The sequence below is a fragment of the Bufo bufo genome, chromosome 2, assembly GCF_905171765.1.
Source record: "Bufo bufo chromosome 2, aBufBuf1.1, whole genome shotgun sequence".
In the NCBI taxonomy this organism is placed as follows: Eukaryota; Metazoa; Chordata; class Amphibia; order Anura; family Bufonidae; genus Bufo; species Bufo bufo.
The window spans coordinates 782,333,834-782,357,226 of record NC_053390.1 but is presented as its reverse complement, the minus strand read 5'-3'; the positions used below and the strand labels follow the sequence as shown (position 1 = coordinate 782,357,226).

General features: G+C 42.9%; 1 protein-coding gene across 1 annotated transcript in view; it reads right to left on the bottom strand.

Moving 5' to 3' along the window:
* The window catches only part of CPZ (carboxypeptidase Z), a 154,240-nt gene that overhangs the window by 82,192 nt on the left and 48,655 nt on the right, over window positions 1-23,393 (bottom strand). The window contains exons 5-6 of the mRNA XM_040419166.1: window positions 19,956-20,152; window positions 16,768-16,929 (exon numbers count right to left, since the gene is read on the bottom strand). Coding sequence (XP_040275100.1) covers window positions 16,768-16,929; window positions 19,956-20,152 — 359 coding nt within the window. The remainder of the gene's footprint in view (window positions 1-16,767; window positions 16,930-19,955; window positions 20,153-23,393) is intronic.

Here is a 23,393-nt window from a genome sequence, read left to right as displayed (position 1 = left end):
TAAATTTATAAAAAAATTTACCTTATGGTAAGCATTAGTCGTTCTGCCGGGGAAACACTGCGACGGAAAGTGGTGTACTGTCTTTCGATGAGATGTGACATCCTTTGTAACAGATTGTCAAAACTTTCGACGCTCATCCGTAAGTAGTTCTGAAACTTGTCTGGATAATTCTGCAATTCTGGAAACAGAACTTCAAAAGCGCCCCGTCTTATGCACCCAATAGCGACGGTGCCGTCTGGCTCTAAGACGTCTTCTCCAGCGGAAAACAAGGATTAAAGCCTGAAATCCGAAGTGAATGTGGTATGGCATCATCTTTGCTAGCTTCTGAGGGAGCATCTGAGGGGTAAGTGACCTTCGGTTGTCTTTTATAGCCACTGTAAAATTTGCATACTAAATTGTTTCTTTTTGATGTTTTTTTAAATTTAAATACCCTTCCGTTCGACGGATCCGGAAAAAATGATCTCCGTTTACATACGGAAGGTATTTCTGGCAACGGACTAGCAGATCCAGGGGGTGAAAAACCATACGTTTGTATGCGGTTTGACTGTTCCGCCTGCCGGCATCCTCTAACGCAAGTGTGAAAGTACCCTAAGGGGGCGGGCCCCTGAGGAGGTCACTGTCAAGGGAGTGGGGTGCTGTGAAACTCACTGTTAAAGGGGCAGGCTGCTGTGAAGGTCATTGCTTCATTGCTGTAGGTCAGCTTTATGCTAGGGCTACACAACGACATATGGCGGGGCACTGTGAGGGGGGGTCAGTGTTAAGGGGTGGGGGACTGTGGAGTTCACTGTTAAAGGGGTGGGTGCTGTAGAGGTCACTGTTATGGGGGATACTGTGGATATCTTTTAGTGACACACACAAACATTAAATGAAATAGATGAAATATACCCGTGCGAAGCCGGGTCCTTCTGCTAGTATATTATATGAAACATTAAAAAGTACAATGCATTCACAAAGACTGGAAAAGAGCATTCACAAAGACTTCAATATTCTAAGATGTGAATACCCAGGAGGAAAAATGCAGATGACAGTTCAGTGGTGAATGGACGCAGTAATTGTTTCCATCTCTTTGAATAATCTCCATAATTGCTTTTAATCATCGCATAAATGGCTTTCATACCTTGCTCAGGATTATCAAGGTTGAATTACACAGAAGTCTGAACTTATTATAAGTTCTCTCTAACTTGGAATGAATTTAAATGAGATCAAGAAAATGAGTATCGAGCTCAGCCTTGCAGCCAATGAGTCAGGGAGCATGCCAGATTAGGCCTCTTTCACACTACAGTATGTCCATTTCAGTTTTTGCGTTCCGTTTTTAACGGATCCGTTGTTCTGTTTTTTGGTTCGTTGTGTTTCCGTTTCCGTTCCGTTGTTCCGTTCCGTTTTTTCCGTATGGCATATACAGTATACAGTAATTACATTGGAAAAATTGGGCTGGCCATAACATTTTCAATAGATGGTTCAGAAAAAACGGAACGGAAACGGAACGGAAACGGAAGACATACGGATGCATTTCCGTATGTAATCCGTTTTTTTTTGCGGACCCATTGACTTGAATGGAGCCACGGACCGTGATTTGCGGACAAACATAGGACATGTTCTATCTTTCCACGGAACGGAAAAACGGAAATACGGAAACGGAATGCATACGGAACACATTCCGTTTTTTTGCGGACCCATTGAAATGAATGGTTCCGTATACGGACCGTATACGGACCGCAAAAAACGGACCGCAAAACGGAAAAAAAAAAACGGTAGTGTGAAAGAGGCCTTAGACGGATGTACATAATAGTGGTAATGGAAATACTGTGCAGACACCATACCTAGGCCAAAATCACGTGCACAGCCCCTCTGTGTAAAACAAATGCCCATAATAAAATGACCACTGACCAGGTCTAAGTCTATGCACATAACTTATTTAATATCACTTTATATCCATCAGAGCAATATTTTATGATTAAGGGCACCAAATGCTTGAATATACATGGAGTCCAAAAAAAATCTGGCTGCTTGCAGCAACCATAAATTCAAAGGCTCCCACTAGAGGCAGTCAGAAAAACAGAACTCTAATAACTATAGAAACATAAAGAATGAATTACCGTGGTTGGGAGAACAACTACCAACAAACTTTAAAAGCTATGTGCACCTTTAGGGGCATTTTTTCTTATTATTGCATTGTACTTATTTTGAGCTAAAAATAATTTTTTTCAATTGGTCTTTATTAAAAATATGGAGCCGTTTTTTCTGTACAGAGCTGAGATGCTCTAGCAGCAGCCTTTGGATTTTCTGTCTTTTCTGTCAGTTGGGAAGCTGATGTGCTCCTTTTTTCTGCTCTATGACTTTATTAGCACTCATTATAGCTCAGTTCTTATCTTACTGATAAGAACGTGGCTTAAATAAGTGTTTATGACATCTTAGTAGTTTAGAGATAAGGTTTATTATATAACAGGCAAAAAGTGAAAGTACCAGTTACACAGCTAGAAAAACTGTTAACTCTTTGAGAAGGACCTGCTCAATATTTTTAATAAAGACCAATTGAAAAAATTATTTTTAGCCCAAAATGAGTAAATGCAATCATAAACAAAAATTGCCTCCGAAGGTGTACTTATCCTTCAAAGAGAGGAAAAGGTTCACAGAGGTGAACCTCTGCACGGATAGATGGTCTGCTTAGTAGAATAGCGCATAGTGATCCATTCTGTACTGCAAGTGCAATTGGATGCCACATCCGAAGACTAGGGTAGCAAACAACAAATTATCAGAAGGCATTTGCATGACATTGATCTAAGAGCCAGTGTGTCCAGCTACAGGTGTTCCATTGACCTCTCACAACTGCTCTCAAAGTCTTATCATGGTGCACAGCAAGATGGAAATAGAGGCTGGAATTTAGGTCTAGCCCCTTCAGTGATGAGTCCTGCTTTTGTCTCGGACACAATGATAGCAAGAGATTCATCTGGAGACCATGTGCGTAACACCATGAAGAGGCCTTCACAAGGGAACGTCACACTGGTCCTACTCCTGGGAATATGGTGTGGGTGGCATAATGTATGTTATCCGGACCCCTCAAGTCTTCATGTACACTTCTCTCCGGACTTATCTCCCATAAAGCACATCTGGGATGCCACTGGCTGGGGATCGCAAAGGGATCTACAGTAGCAGATCTTGATGATTTTCATGCCCAAGTGCGTTCAGCGCGGCAGAACATTCTACAGACAATCTAGTTAATAGTATGTCAAGGAGCGGTAACATAATCACCAATGACATCACCGCGTGGCCAGCGTGATCACGCTTCACACTTCCGCAGGTCCTGGCAGGTTTTCTTCAATTAAGACAGGAGCAGACAGCCTCTCTGCTATCAAGTTGATGAGGTAAGTATATAATTATTTTTTTCAGCCACCATTGGCTTTGCCGTAAATTTAATCTTTCCTAAACTTCAGATCAAATTCCGCTTCGGATGCTTCGATTCTCTCAATACTACCCAGAAACATTTTATTGTAAATATTGGTAAGAAAACCATGAGGGAGGAAGAAGATGAAGGAACACATGACACTGTGAGGAAGTGGCTGGGGGGACTTGCCCTATTTGGCTCAGAGGCTGAAAGACAGGCTCATCAGCCAATCAGGTGGGCAGTAGGCAAGAAAATCCTTATGCTGAACAAGAAAAATTGCCGTACTCTGTTCAGCTTCTGACCTGGAAGGATGTGCCTGGCAGAGTCTAACATAAAGCAATTGCAGACACAAGCCACTAATGCAATGTGATAGGGACACTGTAGGGACAGAATAGAGATATATAATTGTGTACATTTTAGGTAATTTGGTCAGGGAATGTTTTAGGGAAAGCTTTGAGGGAGTGAAGGGCTGGTCGTACTGTGAGGGACAAATACAAAGCTCTTTACACCACTATTGTGGCATAAAAAAAGATGCAAAATATGGTGCTTGGCATATGTGCACCGTAATTTGCGACTTTTTAAGCTTCTTGTCACTTTCCTAAAGACATTTTACTACAAAAATTGTAGTTATAACTGTGCTATAGAATGCATAGTTCAAAGACATTTTTACACTAAAATTGCATTATTACCTAAATAAATTGTCATCAGTGTGCAATGTGTTTGTAGAAAGGGAGGTCATTTAATTGGGCCTATGTCTTTAAATTATAGAAAATACACTTTTGCTAATACTGTATACCAAACCTATGATTTTTCAGTTATAGGAAACCTGTGACTTTTCATTTATAGGCCTCATAATAAAATGTCAGGAAAATTGAGCGCAAAACATAGACCTCATCATCCCAGAGTCCATACCGTCTGGCTGCTGCTGCCACCGCAGTTGCTACACCCTGCTGCTAATCATTCTACTGCCAGTACCATTTCTGCTATACAGCCACCACTACTGCTACTACCAATAAACAGCTACATATACACCTACTGCCTTGTTTGTTCCATGCTATTATGCTACCACTGCCTCTCCTATGGTTGCCATATGCCACTATTATCCTACTCTTTCTACATCCACACTGTTAGGCTTCTGATCTCAATTAAAAGGGATTTTTTTTTCCTGGCTTGTTCAGAACAAGCCACTGTTACTTCTGACATTTAACACTTGTGTGTGTGTATAAATAAGGAAAGGGATTCTGCCCCCTTTAACAAAAAGGTTTTGGTTCCTTGTGCAGAACAAGCCACAGTTTCTTCTGACATTTACATGTGTGTGTATAAACAGGTGTAGGAATATGCCCCCATTAAGGTGTAATTTCTGGATACTTGGTCCCAACAAGCCACAGTTTTTTCCCCATTTAAACATTTGTGTTTAAACTCCATCTACCCCCGATAAAGGACAAATTTTGGAAGCTTTGTAATATAACATGTAATAGCCATTGTAACATGCAATAAGCCATTGTGTTTTTAAACAAGCTGTTTATTATAATACCATCAACCAAGTGTTTAGCCATAGCTGTATACATCAGTGTCACTGTGAGATAATTTGCTATTGCTGTCACTGCATTCAAGAGCTTAAAAGGGAAGGGAAGGGGGGGAGAAATAGCAAAATTCATAAAGTAAAACATTTTAAAGAGAGATAATCGAAAAATATATATATTTTTTAAAATTCCTAGGGGACCTCAGAGTTTCATATACCAATGTTAAGGCCAATTGGGGGCCAATTGGAGCAACTTTGATTCGTGTAGAATCGATTCGGACACTAATCAAATTTCTTGAAAAATCAGACAAATCAGACATGGCGCGTGTGGCTACGCTCATCTCTACCACAAAGTCATGAAAAAATGGTCATTTTTTATTAGATTTTCCAGAACAAAGTCTAAAAGGCCAATTCTTGTCCATTAAAAATATGAAAACAGTTTTTTTTAACATCTTACTTCTTTGATAAGATATTATTACTTGAAATTATAGGCCAAAGTCTGAATGTCACGGGGTTCCGAAGGTGCACTCGGTCCCCCATTGCCCGCAGAACTGTTGCTTAGCTTTTGGAATGAGGTTCTGTGTTTGACCTCATTCCCAGGGCGGCTTTACTAGCTGGGTGGCTCCCTGCTCCTAGTCTGCCTTGAGCACCGAGCTGATCACTCGGTGCTCGACTGGTTGGTCTGTCGGTCATGTGATGCTGGCCACGTCACATGACCCTCACTCCCCACTATAAATACAGGCAGCCTGCTGGCTACAGGTTGCCTGTTAATTTCTAGGTTCCTGGCTATTTGTTGGACTACTGAATATTTACCTGATCCTGTTCCCTGACGATCCTCTGCCTGCTCCTCCTGTACTGCGCATACATCCTGGTATTGTGACCTCGGCTCCCACCTGACTACTCTCTTAGGACTCCGCTTGTACTTCGCTACTCTCCTGGTATTTGACCCCGGCTTCTCCTGACCATTCTTTGCTTTATCCGTTGTACTGCGTAGCTCTCTTGGTTCTGACCCGGTCCGTTCATGTTCCGTATTTTGTCTTGTCTGTCTTCCCTACACATATCCTAAGTTAGGGACTGCCGTCCAGTTGTCCCCTGTCATCAGGACTCGTGAGGCAAGTAGGCAGGGCCAGGGGTGAGGGTGGAGCGCAGTGGTCACTACCCTTCCCCCTGTGTGTGTGTGGACGTGACCGTTACAGATTAACAGGCCCAATAACCACTGTATCATGAATCCTCTTACTACCCTGACTGACCATGTCTCTAACTTGACACAGAGGGTGCAGGAGCTAGGAGAGAAACTCCGTTCTTGTGAGTTAGGGCAAGGTTCTTCTACTCCTCTGTCCTCCAGTCCATATTTTGAACCCCAGATCAAGCTCCCAGAACCCTTTTCTGGAGACCGGAAGAGGTTTCTCTCCTTTAAGGAGAATTGCAAACTCTACTTCCGTTTGCGCCCCATGTCCTCCGGTCCCGAGAGCCAACGCGTGGGGATTATCATTTCTCTACTACAGGGTGATCCCCAGGACTGGGCATTTTCGTTACCTCCTGGGGTCAGTTGTCTAACTTCTGTGGAGGTTTTTTTTCAGGCCCTGGGTACCCTCTATGACGAACCAGACAGGGCCCTGGTAGCCGAGACAGCTCTTAGGGCACTGGTTCAGGGCCATCTCCCTGCGGAGGAGTATTGCACCCAATTCAGACGGTGGTGTGTCCCCTCAGGATGGAATGAACCAGCCCTGAAGAGTCAGTTTAGGTCTGGTCTATCTGATAATTTAAAAGATCTATTGGTCAATTACCAAATTCCTGAGACCTTAGAGGAGATGATGACCCTAGTTGTCCGACTTGACAGACGAGTTAGAGAGAGACGACAAGAACGACAGTTCTGTTCTCAGATGGTGGTCCAGCCAGAGGCCTTTTCCAGGGACAACACTGAGGTCTCCACCGAGGAACCCATGCAGGTTGGCATGACTCGGGGTAATCTTCGTCGCAGACGCGGAGAGTGCTTCTACTGTGGAGATCCTGGCCATTGGATCAACAAGTGTCCTAAGAGGGACCTCTCTGACAAGTCTTCTAAGGCAAGACAACCTAAAGACCAGGTACACCCTGATTTTTCTAAAGGTAAGCTTTTGGTACCCATAACAATTTCTCTGGGGGTTAATAAGTGGCCGGGTAAGGCCTTTATTGACTCCGGTTCAGCGGCCAGCTTTATTGACTTTGAGTTTGCTTGTAAATTGGGTATTCCAATGTTTGCTTTACCTACACCTATCCATGTCATGGCTATTGATGCTACTCCCCTGATTGGTGGTACGGTGAGGTCATGTACCTCTGAAATTTCTCTGTCCGTGGGTGTGTGCCACTCTGAGAGATGTTCTCTTCTAGTCCTGGAGAACCTACCGGTTGAGGTGGTACTAGGGTTGCCTTGGCTCCGTTTACATAACCCCACAATTGATTGGTCCAAAGGAGAGTTGGTGAAATGGGGACCTAAGTGTGACTCATGCTTGTCCGTGGTCCAGGCTGGGGTTTCAGTAAGGTCTAATACATTACCCTCTGTTATTAAGGAATATTCTGATGTGTTCTCGTCCCTTACTCCAGAGGTTCTACCCCCCCATAGACCTTATGATTGCGCCATAGAGCTAATTGAGGGTGCCGAATTTCCTAAAGGTCGAATTTATAATCTTTCAGGGCCCGAACGCAAGGCTATGGAAGATTATATTAAGGAGACCTTCAGTCTCTCCTATGGGAGCAGGGTTTTTCTTTGTTAAAAAGAAGGATGGTGGTCTTAGGCCTTGTATTGATTACCGGAGATTGAATAAAATCACTGTCCAAAATAGATACTCTCTCCCATTGATTCCGGATTTATTTAACCAGGTTTTGGGGGCAACCTGGTTTTCCAAGATTGACCTGAAAGGGGCATACAATCTAATCCGAATCAAGGAGGGAGACGAATGGAAGACAGCGTTCAATACTCCGATAGGACACTTTGAATATCAGGTGATGCCTTTTGGACTCAGCAATGCCCCAGCTGTGTTCCAAAACTTAATGAACGATATTCTTAGGGAGTTCTTAGGTAAATTTATTATTGTCTATCTTGACGACATTTTGATATTCTCTCCTGATTTCGAATCTCATGTGTCCCATGTCAAACAAGTATTAGAGGTGTTGAGGGAGAACCAGCTATCCGCTAAGCAAGAGAAATGTGTCTTTGGTGTACAGGAGATACTGTTTCTAGGGCATGTTTTGACTTTTCACGCCTTTAAGATGGATCCTGGTAAGGTTTTAGCAATTAAGGAATGGGTAAGGCCTTCATCCTTAAAGGCTTTACAACGGTTTTTGGGTTTCGCTAATTACTACCGTAAATTTATCATGAATTTTTCTGTAATTGCTAAGCCATTGACCGACCTTACTAAGAAAGGGGCGGATTTGGAGAATTGGTCTACCAAGGCCTTTTCTTCATTTGAAACATTAAAATAGGCATTTAGTAGCGCTCCCATTCTGATCCAGCCTGATCAGGAGAGACCCTTTATTGTGGAGGTGGATGCGTCCGAGGACGGCGCAGGAGCAGTCCTTTCACAAGGTCCTGCTATTCTCACTAACCTGAGACCGTGTGCCTTCTTCTCTAGGAAATTCTCTCCCACGGAGAGAAACTACGACATAGGGAATAGGGAGCTGTTGGCCATTAAATGGGCATTTGAGGAGTGGAGACATTTTTTGGAGGGGGCAATGCATCGAGTAACTGTTGTCACTGACCATGAAAACCTAATGTTTCTCGAGTCCGCTAAGAGGTTGAATCCCCGACAAGCCCAATGGGCTCTGTTTTTTACCCGTTTTGATTTCTCCATTACGTTCAGGCCGGGAAGTAAAAATGTGAAGGCAGACGCATTATCTCGGAGCTTCTATGCTTTTCAACCCACTGAGACGCCGCCTGAATCCATCCTACCAGCAAACATCTTCTTAGCGGCTCTAACCCAGGATATCTCGGCTCGCATTAAGGCTGAACAACATCTGGCACCGGCATCCACCCCAACAGATAAGTTGTTTGTTCCCGTACAATTTCGTCTCCAGCTGTTGGGTGAGTGTCACGATTCTGCCTTTTGTGGACATCCGGGTATTGAGGGCACTAAGGATCTGGTTTCTAGATCTTATTGGTGGCCCACTCTGACCAGGGATGTCAAGTCCTACGTGTCAGCCTGTGAGGTTTGTGCCAGGTCTAAGACACCTAGGACTCGCCCTGCTGGTAACCTACGACCCCTACCCATTCCCAGTAGACCCTGGTCCCATATCTCGATGGACTTTATAACTGACCTACCGCTGGCGGAGGGTAAGACTGTGGTTTGGGTAGTGGTCGATAGGTTTAGCAAGATGGTTCATTTCATTCCCCTGTCTAAACTTCCGAATGCTAAAACCCTGGCGTCTATTTTTGTGAGAGAGATTGTTCGTTTACATGGCATCCCGGAAAATATTGTTTCGGACAGGGGTGTGCAGTTTGTGTCCAAATTCTGGAGGGCCTTCTGTCAAAGGTGTAAAATTTTGTTGTCTTTTTCTTCCGCCTACCATCCTGAGAGTAATGGGCAGACTGAACGCCTTAATCAGTCTGTGGAACAATTCCTGAGGTTGTATGTTGCTGATGACCAGCAATTATGGGTCAAATTCCTTCCTTTGGCTGAATTTGCTCTGAATAACCGTGTCAATTCTTCTGCTGGCTTCTCCCCTTTCTTTTGTAACCATGGTTTTCATCCCCGTTTTCATTCTGGGTCGTCCGTCTCCTCCTCTAACCCTGAAGCTGATAAACTCTCCTCCGAACTGTGCACAGTTTGGGCCCGGGTTCAATCGAACCTAGAAAAGGCTCAAAGTTCTCAAAAACTCAAGGCCGATAGGAGACGTTCAAGGGGGGTGAACTTTCAGGTTGGGGATAAAGTATGGTTGTCCTCCAAGAATCTATCTCTCAAGGTAGCTTCTAGAAAATTTGCTCCTCGTTTTATTGGTCCATATAAGATCACGGAGGTGATTAACCCGGTATCATTTAGGTTGGAGCTGCCCGAGTCATTCCACATTCATAATGTGTTCCATAAATCTCTACTTAAAAAATATTTTGAACCGGTAGTACCATCGAAAGCCTCACCTCCGCCGGTTCTTGTTAATGATGCTGTCGAGTATGTCGTGTCTAAAATAGTGGATGTCAGGAAGGTGCGTAACCCCTTGCAGTATCTGATTCACTGGAAGGGGTATGGACCTGAAGAGAGATCTTGGGTACCTGCCAGGGAGGTTCATGCTCCTAGACTGGTTCGTAAATTTCATTTAGAACACCCTGAAAAGCCATCGCCTGAAGTCTTGGGTCCGGTGGCCCCTCGTAAAAGGGGGGGTACTGTCACGGGGTTCCGAAGGTGCACTCGGTCCCCCATTGCCCGCAGAACTGTTGCTTAGCTTTTGGAATGAGGTTCTGTGTTTGACCTCATTCCCAGGGCGGCTTTACTAGCTGGGTGGCTCCCTGCTCCTAGTCTGCCTTGAGCGCCGAGCTGATCACTCGGTGCTCGACTGGTTGGTCTGTCGGTCATGTGACGCTGGCCACGTCACATGACCCTCACTCCCCACTATAAATACAGGCAGCCTGCTGGCTACAGGTTGCCTGTTAATTTCTAGGTTCCTGGCTATTTGTTGGACTACTGAATATTTACCTGATCCTGTTCCCTGACGATCCTCTGCCTGCTCCTCCTGTACTGCGCATACATCCTGGTATTGTGACCTCGGCTCCCACCTGACTACTCTCTTAGGACTCCTCTTGTACTTCGCTACTCTCCTGGTATTTGACCCCGGCTTCTCCTGACCATTCTTTGCTTTATCCGTTGTACTGCGTAGCTCTCTTGGTTCTGACCCGGTCCGTTCATGTTCCGTATTTTGTCTTGTCTGTCTTCCCTGCACATATCCTAAGTTAGGGACTGCCTTCCAGTTGTCCCCTGTCATCAGGACTCGTGAGGCAAGTAGGCAGGGCCAGGGGTGAGGGTGGAGCGCAGTGGTCACTACCCTTCCCCCTGTGTGTGTGTGGACGTGACCGTTACACTGAAGCTGCACTACTGAGAGATTCTAATGACAACAAAGTCCCTTCTGACGTCCATCAGGTACCTTATACCAAATACAACAATATCTACTTCCTATCTGTCTTGAATAGAAGCAGTTTGTATATGTGGTAACTAGAGTTGAGCGGACACCTGGATGTTCGGGTTTGACGGGTTCGGCCGAACTTCACAAAAAAGTTTGAGTTCTTGACCCCGAACCCGAACCCTATTGAAGTCAATGGGGACCCGAACTTTGGAGCACTAAAATGGCTCTAAAAAGTCATGGAAAGGACTAGAGGGCTGCAAATGGCAGCAAAATGTGGTTAAGAGCATGGCAAGTGCTCTGCAAACAAATGTGGATAGGGAAATTACTTAAAATAACATAAAAGACGTAAAAATAAAAAATACTAATCTTGATCTAGGAGGAGGAGGTCCATATGGAGTAGGAGGTTGAGGAGGCGGTAGATGTGGCGGTGTAGGTGGAAGCGGCGGTGGAGGAGGAGGTAGCCAAAACTGGTTTTGTTTTTGTTTTTTATTTTATTATTTTTATTTTTTTATTTAAATTTGGGTAGACCCCAAAACATTGGGAAATGTAAAAAATAAAACAAAGAGAAAGTGCACTGGAGTACTACAATGGCTGGCTGAGGCCGGCATACATGTCTATTCTGCACAAGGTATGGACAAGTCCTGTGGGATCCCAGCCTGGTTCATTTTAATGGTTGGCTGTGGACAGGCGGCTGCGCTTCTCTTTGATAACCCCCTCCTGCCGTGCTAAACAAATGTTTAGACAATACACTGGCTACAGGGCAGGCCAGCACCTCCAAGGCGTAAAAGGCCATGTCCGGCCATGTGCCCAATTTGGAGACCCAGAAGTGATAGGGGGCAGACCCATCAGTCAGTACGTGTTGGCGTGTGCACACATACTGCTCCACTATGTCGCACGTCCCTGTGATGTCAATGATCCAATTGGATATCTTCTCTATCAACTTTCTATCAACATGTTCTTTTCTGCGCCTACCATGTTGATCACGGGTGGCGGTGAATCAGGGTTCCACGCCGGAGAGGGAGCGTGAGAAAGGGCTACCACATCCAAGGGAGGTCAATGGCTGCAATGTAATTGAGCTGAAATGTGGGACAAGTTATTAAAGTTTAAGTATTGAAAGGAGGGGGCACGCGTCAATTAAAGACGAATTTTAGAAATTTAAGTCCCTGTCACCTATGCAGAGCAGGGGTTTTTCATCGACAAAAATGGGTTAATGTCACCCACCAATGGAACAGACAATTTTTGAAAATTTCGGGCCCTGTCAACTATGCAGAGCAGGGGCTTATTCACGGCAAAACTGGTAAAATGTCAGCCACCAATTGAACAGACGATTTTACAATAATTAGGTCCCTGTCACCTATGCAGAGCAGTGGTTTGTATACGGCAAAAAATGGTAAAATGTCACCTGAGAATGTAAAAGAGGATTTTTTGAAATTTCGGTCCCCGTCACCTATGAAGAGCAGGGGTTTATTCACTGCAAAAATGGTAAAATGTCACCAAAGAATGTAACAGACGCTTTTGCACCCTGCTCCCTTTTCTGCTGTGCTGGTGCCTCTATGTGACCACCGCCTCTTCTTCCGAACTAGACAGGTCACTCACATGACCTTGATTCCATGTGGGGTCTAGTTCCTCATCATTTTCCACCCAGTCTTCACCCCTTCCCTCCTTGTCAGTCTGCACACTGCAGAAAGCCGCAGCAGTTGGCACCTGTGTTTCGTCATCATCAGAGACGATGGTCTTCCCATGTCCTCATCCTGAAACATAAGTGGTTGGGCATCGGTACACTTAATCTCTTCCACTTCTGGGGCAGGGCTATGTGGATGGCCCTGGGAAACCCTGCCAGCAGAGTGATCAAAAAGCAGAAGAGACTGCTGCATGACTTGGGGCTCAGACTGCTTGGCTGATTTGCAAGGGGGTGAGGTGAGAGACTGATGGACATCGGCTGCAGGTGCCAACTCTGATCTTTCAGCAGGAGACTGGGTGGGAGACAATGTGAAGGAACTGGAGGCACTGTCAGCCACCCAATCTATTATCGGTTGTACTTTTTCTGGCCTCACAATTCGTAGAGCCGCATTCGGCCCTACCAAATACCGTTGAAGGTTTTGTTGCCTACTCGCACCTGAGGAAGGTGTTTCACTTGTGTGTGTAGCTGGCACAGATTGACCACGTCCTCTCCCTGCAACAGGAGCTCCACCAGCAGTACCATGACCGAGGCCACTTCCCTTATTTGTCGCTCTCCTCATTCTTTACGTTCATCCACCAAACTAACAGATAGTGTTGAGCGCGAATATTCGAATATCGAATTTTTTTTGGAGAATATCGGCACTTCGCTAATTCGCGAATATTTCGGATATAGTGCTATAAATTCGATATTTCAAATATTAGTTTTTTTTTGTTTTTTTTATTGTTATATTTTTTTCTTTCCCACTTCCCAAAAGTAGTTCTTACCTGTCCTTTGGATTTCTGGCTTCCTGGCTGCTCCAGTCAGTGCCCGTTGTCGTTTCTGACGACTTCCGTGCTCATGGAGCATCCCCATCATCATGGGAACGTCTCCATACTAGAATGTACTGTCGGATTTGAGAATTACTTTGAAATCGCAATTCGATTAATTCAAGTTATAATAATCGCATTGCAACTTAGCACTGCTATATTCCATATTCGTTATCTCTAGCCTAATATCATATGGAATATAGCAGAGCTAAGTTGTAATCGCAATGCGATTAATATAACTTGAATTAATCGCATTGCGATTTCAACTTAGACCTGGTTTACTATGGTTGGCTTGGTAGAATTAGCGAATATGACGAATGTATTCGTCATATTCCTCAAAACGAAGATAACAAAGTATTTTCCATCTTCGTTTTAGCTACCTATTCGTCAACTTCGCCAATTCTAGCAATCAAATAGGAAAGTTGACTATAGAGACAGCTAAGTTTAATTCGCTATGCGATTACATTACTTTGCTTTTTTTTTAAAATAAATTGAATAGTTATAATACTTGATAATTATTATAATTATTATATTTATTTAAAAAAAAAGCAAAGTAATATAATCGCATAGCGAATTAAACACAGCTGTCTCTATAGTCAACTTTCCTATTTGATTGCTAGAATTAGCGAAGTTGACGAATATGGAGCTAAAACGAAGATGGAGAATACTTTGTTATCTTCGTTTTGAGGAATATGACGAATACATTCGTCATATTCGCTAATTCTAGATATCAAACCAATAGGAAAGTAGCCTAAGTTACAATCGCAATACGCAATTATTTAAATCGCATATTAATCGCGATAACTAGAAAAAATGACGAATATTCGATTTCGACTAATATGAAACGAATATTCTAGCGAATATTCGCGAATTTCGTCGAAATCGAATATGGCACCTCCCGCTTATCACTACTAACAGATGGTTTATGTCAGGCGACAATGTAACCGCCAATAGTCAACAATTAAGTTCACTGACAGTAAGGCAGTGTCGGTGTCATAAAGAGGAAAAATTTCTTGAGGTCAGACAACAGTGTGACAGGCGAATTTTATGCAATTACTTCACGGTCCCAATTTTTTTTTAATTTGTCAACCAACAATGTAACAGCAGTATTGACTGGTTGTATTGGACTTTCAGAAATGCAGCAAAGGCCACAAATGTATTATCTTGCCCAAAATGGGTGTTATTTTAATACCAGAATATAACAGCAGTATCTAATACTTGTATTGGACTGTCAGAAATGCAGCAAAGGACCCAAAATGTATTATCTTGCACAAAATGGGTGTTTTTTTAAACCCTGAATATAACAGCGGTATTTAACGCATGTATCGGACTGTCACAAATGCAGTGCAGGGCGCAAATGTACTTTTTATCAAAATAAAAATTTGTCCCCACAGAATCTAACAGATGGATTTACTTGGATTGTACTTTACAGAAGAAAATGTGAATATGTCACCCCCTGGGTTCCTGAACTCACAGAACGATTCCTTATATTATTTTGCCTTCCCCTGGCACATATGCAGTGCAGGTGCACTTAAAAAATGGGTATATGTTGCCCACTGAACTAAAAGAACAGGTTTAAATAATTGTCCCTGGCACATATGCTGTGCTGGTGCACTGAACTTGCACAAAATGGCCGCCGACCCCCCACCTAACTAACAGACGGATCAAAGTTATCTTTCTGTGTCAATGGGCTCAGGGCAGGGTACTAAATCGCTGTAGATCGCAGAGATAACAAGTTCTGATAACAGATAGATTCTTCTTTCCTATTCTCTCCCTCACAGCAGCAGCATCCTATCCCTACACTAGTAAGAGCAGAGTGACTGGCGGCGCTATGTGACTCCAGCTTATATAGAGCCTGGGTCACATGCTGCACTGGCCAATCACAGCAATGCCATTAGTAGGCATGGCTGTGATGGCTTCTAAGGGCACAGAGTTAAACGCTTGTAGATTGGCTACTCTGCAGCCTATCAAAAAGCGCCAAGAAATCGCTGAACACCGAACCTGAACTTTTACTGAAATGTTCGGGTCCGGGGTCCAAAAATCCTAAAGTTCGGTACGAACCCGAACTTTACAGTTCGGGTTCGCTTAACCCTAGTGGTGACATCACTGGATTTGATGACAATATTACAACTGACCAAAATGAATGTGTTATCATCAGAATCTCTTTTCAAGCCTTTTGGGCCTGTAACTTTAACTAATCATATCTCAGTATAGAAGTGAGATATTAAAAAGGTGGGTTAAAAACAATTTTAAATGGATTGTCCTAGACTTACAACATGCTTTCAAACTAATACTGCACCCCAAGTAATTTCATAATTTACTTAAATTTTGAAATCCTCACCTTTTTCCAGATCTCTGAGCCAGCCACATGACTTCCAGTGCCTGAATTTCACAACATCCACTGATGTCACATAGAAATTACCCATTAGCTGCAGCACCAGTGCATACAGAATGTCATAAAACCACCTGACCAAGACGGGGCTGCCCAAAACATATCACTTACAAAATCTCCACTCTCTACAGTGCGCATGCGCTGCTTTTTTCCTCATCTATGCCTCTTCTTTACTATTACAAAAACAGGGCAGGCTCTAATTAGCAGTAGAGAGGAAGGTGTTTACTTCGAGCTGAGAGCCAGGGCATCATCAAAGGAGATGATGCACTTAATAGCACAATATGGACAACATATGATTAACAGCTTATCAAATTGTGTTAGGTTACAAGGGTGATGGACCAGGTCTGCTCCTGGCTAGTTAGTAGGAGTTAGTATATTGGGCAGACTAGATGGGCCAAATGGTTCTTATCTGCCGACACATTCTATGTTTCTATGTTAGAGTGTCTAGTTTGAATCAGCTTGGAGGAAAAATGTGTGTGAGAGACCTCCTGCACAACTAGGCCCAAGTTCAGAGAACCCTGGCCTCTGAGTCTAATATTTGCTAATACACAATGCTGATGATACATTGCATTTTTCCTGCATTGATATAGAAATGGTTAATCCCCCAATAAGAGGTAATATTTTTAAGCAAAACTATTTAATCAGTTCAGATTGGTGTGTTTGTCTGAACTTGGCTTTTATTCTATGCAATAAATTTTAGGACATAAATAATAAAAATAAGGACAAAATAAAAATACAAGATTATAGAATATAGTGCAAGAATATAAAATCCTCTGTAAAAATGCTAAACTAATACCAGAAGAAAGGTTATAAAAATCAACTGTAATATGGTAAGTATAAAATTCTAAAATACAGTATTCCTGTAAGATTCTGTATAAAAATCAAAATCCTTCATACCTTACCCCACCAATACGACTCAGGGATCGGCATATGATCGACTCGTGCCGAGCGTACTTTCATGATCTTATGCACTTCTGCTGTCAAATCTGGGAAATTTCTATTAAGATCAATGTTCTGAGCTGTCATTCGCCCGTTTGTCCATCCATTGTAGCCAGCGCCCTGGGAGATGATAGCATTTAGATAAATCTAGACATCTATATAATCTAAATTCTTAATCTAGGATTTCAGGAAAAGATTTTTCTGGTAGTTCACACAAAGTGTTCTTGGCTCTAAAAAATAAATCGGAACTGTTAGTCGAAAGTTGTTATTTATTAGTTGTCAATTCGGTAGCAAAAGTTCCTCAGGGATAACGCAATCGGCCAACTGCGTTATCCCTGAGGATCTTTTACTACCGAATACATTATCGTGACCAAGCACACACAAGCCGGTAACAGCGCGATGAAATTCCGGCACAAAACCGATCACGTGGGACGCCACGTGACCCGCCAGGTCACACGTGACCAACTATGCGGAAGTAACTCGCAGCCTGCGAGACAAGTCTCCAACTCAGAGACTCAAATCTCCACAGTACGCCAATCCAGGACGGCAGGAGCAGACGCCGAGGACACAGTAAACTTGCACTTACCTGTTTTTTGAATCTTTTTAAACTTTGCGGGTTAAGGAGAAATACTTGTTGAACTTTGCCCTATACCTACCGGAGGTGTCCAATAGCCTATGGAAGAAACCAAATAGATCCATCCAACATATTGGATCGCAGCAGACGTATTAACCCCATACCAGCTTGGACATCTGATAGCTGGACTCATCCATATTCCTGCTTTTAAAACTAAGTGGCTCAACAACACCTCCACACGAAGGAGGCATATTTGTGTATAATAAAGAAATTGGATCGCTATCCTCACTAATATCCCATGCTCCCAGGAGTTTGCAGGAATACACAATCCTGTAGTCCCATTTGAACTACTTTCTACAGCTTACCTGAAATATGTATAATTTTTACAGCTTTTTTCTGATTTTATATGTATTTAATATTTATTTTTACCCTTTGATATGTGGTTTAATATCTGTTTTAGTATCTGTGTGCACACGTTTGATATATCCAAAGCAGACCAACCGACTGCCCCCACACACGCAGCCCTCTGCAGGTATCTGTTGGGATATACCGGACACCAATTAGATAGGCCCTTTATGATATAGGTATTAGTAGTTTTTTATATACGGTTTTATATACACTGCTCAAAAAAATAAAGGGAACACAAAAATAACACATCCTAGATCTGAATTAATTAAATATTCTTCTGAAATACTTTGTTCTTTACATAGTTGAATGTGCTGACAACAAAATCACACAAAAATTAAAAATGGAAATTAAATTTTTCAACCCATGGAGGTCTGGATTTGGAGTCACACTCAAAATTAAAGTGGAAAAACACACTACAGGCTGATCCAACTTTGATGTAATGTCCTTAAAACAAGTCAAAATGAGGCTCAGTAGTGTGTGTGGCCTCCACTTGCCTGTATGACCTCCCTACAACGCCTGTGCATGCTCCTGATGAGGTGGCGGACGATCCCCTGAGGAATCTCCTCCCAGACCTGGACTAAAGCATCTGCCAACTCCTGGACAGTCTGTGGTGCAACGTGACGTTGGTGGATAGAGCGAGACATGATGCCCAGATGTGCTCAATTGGATTCAGGTCTGGGGAACGGGCGGGCCAGTCCATAGCATCAATGCCTTCGTCTTGCAGGAACTGCTGACACACTTCAGCCACATGAGGTCTAGCATTGTCTTGCATTAGGAGGAACCCAGGGCCAACGTGCCCAGCATATGGTCTCACAAGGGGTCTGAGGATCTCATTTCGGTACCTAATGGCAGTCAGGCTACCTCTGGCGAGCACATGGAGGGCTGTGCGGCCCTCCAAAGAAATGCCACAACACACCATTACTGACCCAATGCCAAACCGGTCATGCTGGAGGATGTTGCAGGCAGCAGAACGTTCTCCACGGCGTCTCCAGACTCTGTCACGTCTGTCACATGTGCTCAGTGTGAACCTGCTTTCATCTGTGAAGAGCACAGGGCGCCAGTGGCGAATTTGCCAATCTTGGTGTTCTCTGGCAAATGCCAAACGTCCTGCACGGTGTTGGGCTGTAAGCACAACCCCCACCTGTGGACGTCGGGCCCTCATATCACCCTCATGGAGTCTGTTTCTGACCGTTTGAGCAGACACATGCACATTTGTGGCCTGCTGGAGGTCATTTTGCAGGGCTCTGGCAGTGCTCCTCTTGTTCCTCCTTGCACAAAGTCGGAGGTAGCGGTCCTGCTGCTGGGTTGTTGCCCTCCTACGGCCTCCTCCACGTCTCCTGATGTACTGACATGTCTCCTGGTAGCGCCTCCATGCTCTGGACACTACGCTGACAGACACAGCAAACTTTCTTGCCACAGCTCGCATTGATGTGCCATCCTGGATAAGCTGCACTACCTGAGCCACTTGTGTGGGTTGTAGACTCCATCTCATGCTACCACTAGAGTGAAAGCACCGCCAGCATTCAAAAGGGACCAAAATATCAGCCAGGAAGCATAGGAACTGAGAAGTGGTCTGTGATCACCACCTGCAGAACCACTTCTTTATTGGGGGTGTCTTGCTAATTGCCTATAATTTCCACCTGTTGTCTATCCCATTTTCACAACAGCATGTGAAATTGATTGTCACTCAGTGTTGCTTCCTAAGTGGACAGTTTGATTTCACAGAAGTGTGATTGACTTGGAGTTACATTGTGTTGTTTAAGTGTTCCCTTTATTTTTTTGAGCAGTGTATATATGCTCTTACTTCATATATGTCTCTGTTTTTTTACTTTCTACTACGTATTGACAACTAATAAATAACAACTTTCGAGTAACAGTTCCGGGTGATAGAGTGACTGTTCCACTACAAACATATCCAATTTTAACCTCTGAAAGGACTGTGGGGCAGTCCTGGTACATGAACACCTAGATCCACAAATCGAGTGGGGTGAGCCGCTATTTATCAATTACATTAAATGTTTGAATATAGTAAAAGGTAAAATATATAATGATATGTTTGAGGGCCTCATGATGACTTTAGTTCAATTGATTTCTTCACCTTTCATCAGAATTGTGTTCACCTCTGCCCATACAAGCTTACTGTCCGAATGAACTTTACATTTACCTCCTGTGATGCCAGCTCATAGCCATCTGGGTTCATGGAAGGCAGGAGGTGAATTCGGGTTGTGTTGATCAATGTCTGGATCCTGGTATTTCCAAGAAGATATTCAGAGCATAAATACTGCGCCAGATAAATGAGTAACTCTCTGCCCACGACTTCATTGCCGTGCATATTGCCAACGTATCTAACTTCTGGCTCCACTGCGAAAGAAATAAAGAAAGCATGCATTTTATTCTTTTAATGTAGTATTACTTACTATGAAATTGCTTTGACACGAACACCCAAAATTTAAGTAAGTCTTCTTGAGCCTTCTGATGGAGACCCCTAATATACATAGGTCATTTCCTAGCCATGTCCCCCCTCCTCCCTCTCGAAAAAATTATCTGTAAGGCAACTGGCTGCAGCAGGAGCTCTCCCACTTACTGCTCTATCTACAACTGAAAACCAGCAACGCTTGGCTAAGCCACACCCCCGAGCAATTCATCAGCATCAAATGGAAGGGATCAGGTGAAAATCACTGCCTGCGAGGATCCACAAGAGAAATCCAAGGATTATTTCCTTGCGGAATGTGCTAAAGCAACAAACATGCTCATTTCTTTCATGGATGAGTTTTATTTGTTCTGTTGTGCAGACAAAACATACATATTTTACATAGTTTACATTATCTCATTCACTTGCATTCGATGTGGAATCTTAGCAGATATGATGAATATTTAGGAGCATTATCAGAGCCTAAAACCTTAGCAGATCCTAAACATATGAACAAGGCCTTAAAGCCTTAAAGGGATATTCCTATCTGTAAGATCATATTTAATAAGTTAACAGTAATGCCCTAGATCATTTTTCCATTTTTCAATTTTGCAGCCACCCGATACTTGACGGGATCACAGAGGGAGCGGCTGCTCATCCATCAGCGGCTGCTCTGTTGTGGCAGCGGCTGATGGTTACCATGGCAGCCGGACACCTTCACAGGCTTCCGGCTTGCCATGGTAAGGCTAAGATCAGGCTTCTGCTAAAGGCAGCAGCTTGATCAGCCTGTGTGAAAAGTCACAATACACTACAGTACACTATATAGTGTACTATATTGTATTATAAAGGCATCAGAACCACTGGATCTTCAAGAACCAAGTGGGTCTGGGTCAAAAAAAAGTTTAAAAAAAAGTTAAAAAAAGGAAAATAAACAAATGTATTTCTTCTTATAGCCCCACATTTATCACTGATTGAAAAATTAAAAAAAATACAGTACACTACACATTTTTTGATATAACCGCGTCCGTAATGACCTGATCTATGAAAGGGTCATGTTACTTTCCCCGCACGGTGAACGCCATAAAAAAAAAAAAAGATGATGAAATTGAAATATTGCCCACCTCACTTCCCAAAAATGGTAATAAAAGTAATCAAAAAAGTCATATGTTACGCCAAAATGGTATCAATAAACCGTCACCTCATCCCGCAAAAAATGAGCTCTTACATGAGACTATAGCCCAAAAAAATAAATAAATATGGCTCTGACTATAGAGACACATTTTTTTTTCTTCTAAAATGCTTTTATTCTGGTAAAGTAAAATAAATAATAAAAAGTATACATATTAGGTATTGCCTTGTCCGTAAAAACCAGCTATATAAAAATACCACATGACCTAACCCCTCAGATGAACACTGTAATTTTTTTTTAATAAAAACGTGTAAAATAGAAATTTTTGTCACCTTACATCACAAAAGTGCATACAAGCAAGAGGCATATGCACCCCAAAATAGTGCCAATAAAACATCATCTCATCCCGCAAAACATGAGCCCCTACATAAGACAATCGTCAAAAAATAAAAAAAAGCTATGGCTCTCAGACAATAGAGACACTAAAAATATATTTTTTTTCTTCAAAACTACTATTATTGTTCTAAAATGAAACAAATAAAATAAAGTATACATATTAGTATTGCCACGTCCATAAAAACCATGCTCTATAAAGCTACCACATAACCTAACCCCTTAGATGAACACTGTAAAAAAAAAAAACTGTGCCAAAATAGCCATTTTTTGTCACCTTACATCACAAAAAGTGCAATACCTAGCGATCAAAAAGTCATAATCCCCTAAAATAGGTACCATTCAAACGCCATCTCATCCCGCAAAAAAATTGATTCTACCTAAGACAATCAGTCAAAAAATAAAAAAGCTATTACTCTCAGACAATGGAAAACACTAAAATATGATTATTTTTGCTTTTTAAACTGCTATTATTGGGCTAAAGTGAAACAAATAAAATAAAGTATACATATTTAGGTATTGTCGCGTCCATAAGAACCTGCTCTATAAAAATACCACATGACCTAACCCCTCAGGTGAACACTGTAAAAAAAAGAAAATATGTGCCAAAATAGCCATTTTTTGTCACCTTATATCACAAAAAGTAAACGATCAAAAAGGTGTATGCCCCCCCAAATAGTACCAATCAAACAAACTGTCATTTCATCCCGCAAAAAATTTTATGCAGCGCAGACTCTGTATCGAGCTACGCATAGAGGGGGTGTGCATTGGAGCAATCGCGATCGGAGGAGAGTGGAGGGACAATGGAGGATAATTTTATTTAGTGGCAGATGTAGCAGAGCTGTATTGAAAGCTGTTGAGCCACAGTGCTTGTGGGGGAGGGGAAGACAGATGTAGCAGAGCTGTATATGAAGCTGGTCAGCCACAGTGCTGGTAGTGGAGAGGAAGACTTATGTAGCAGAGCTGTATAGAAAGCTGGTCAGCTACAGTGCTAGAGGGGACTGGGGAAGACAGATGTAGCAGAGCTGTATATGCATCTATACAGATACATGGTCAACGGTGTATACACAACTGTTGTAGCTGTAATGGAAACAAATCTGCATCAGTGCTGGTGGGTGGGGGATGGTAATATTTTAGGGGAAGCAAAAGCACAGATCATTTGGCTACTGTCACGGCCTATGGTGAACGCTGTGACACTGTTGCCACACTTGCGGTTGCCCGCGGCAACCTGTTGCTGTTAGAGCATGCGGTGGCAGTGTCTTCTGGGTGATTGCCGTGAAATGGTTGTCACGCATGCTGTTGCCGGTGGTACGTGTGCTTATTTTGCTTGTGTGTGCACTTCCCCTTTAAGTGGCTTCCTTCCTCTGTCTGGTGGTGGAAGGGTTACTCCCTTCCTAGTGTTTTGTAAACACTGTGTTTATGGTTTGTGGTGTGGCTGCTTGGGCTATTTAGTCTCTGCTGGAAGCCTGTAGCTGAGTTTTCCGCCAGGCTTGGTGTGTGCTAGTGTTAAGCACGAATATTCGAATTGCGAATATTAATCGCAAATATCGCAACTTCGATAATTCGCGAATATTACGAATATACTGCTATATATTCGTTATATCAAATATTCGTCATTTTTTACATCTGAACAAATGATTCCTCCCTGCTTAAAATGCTTGTGGTCAATG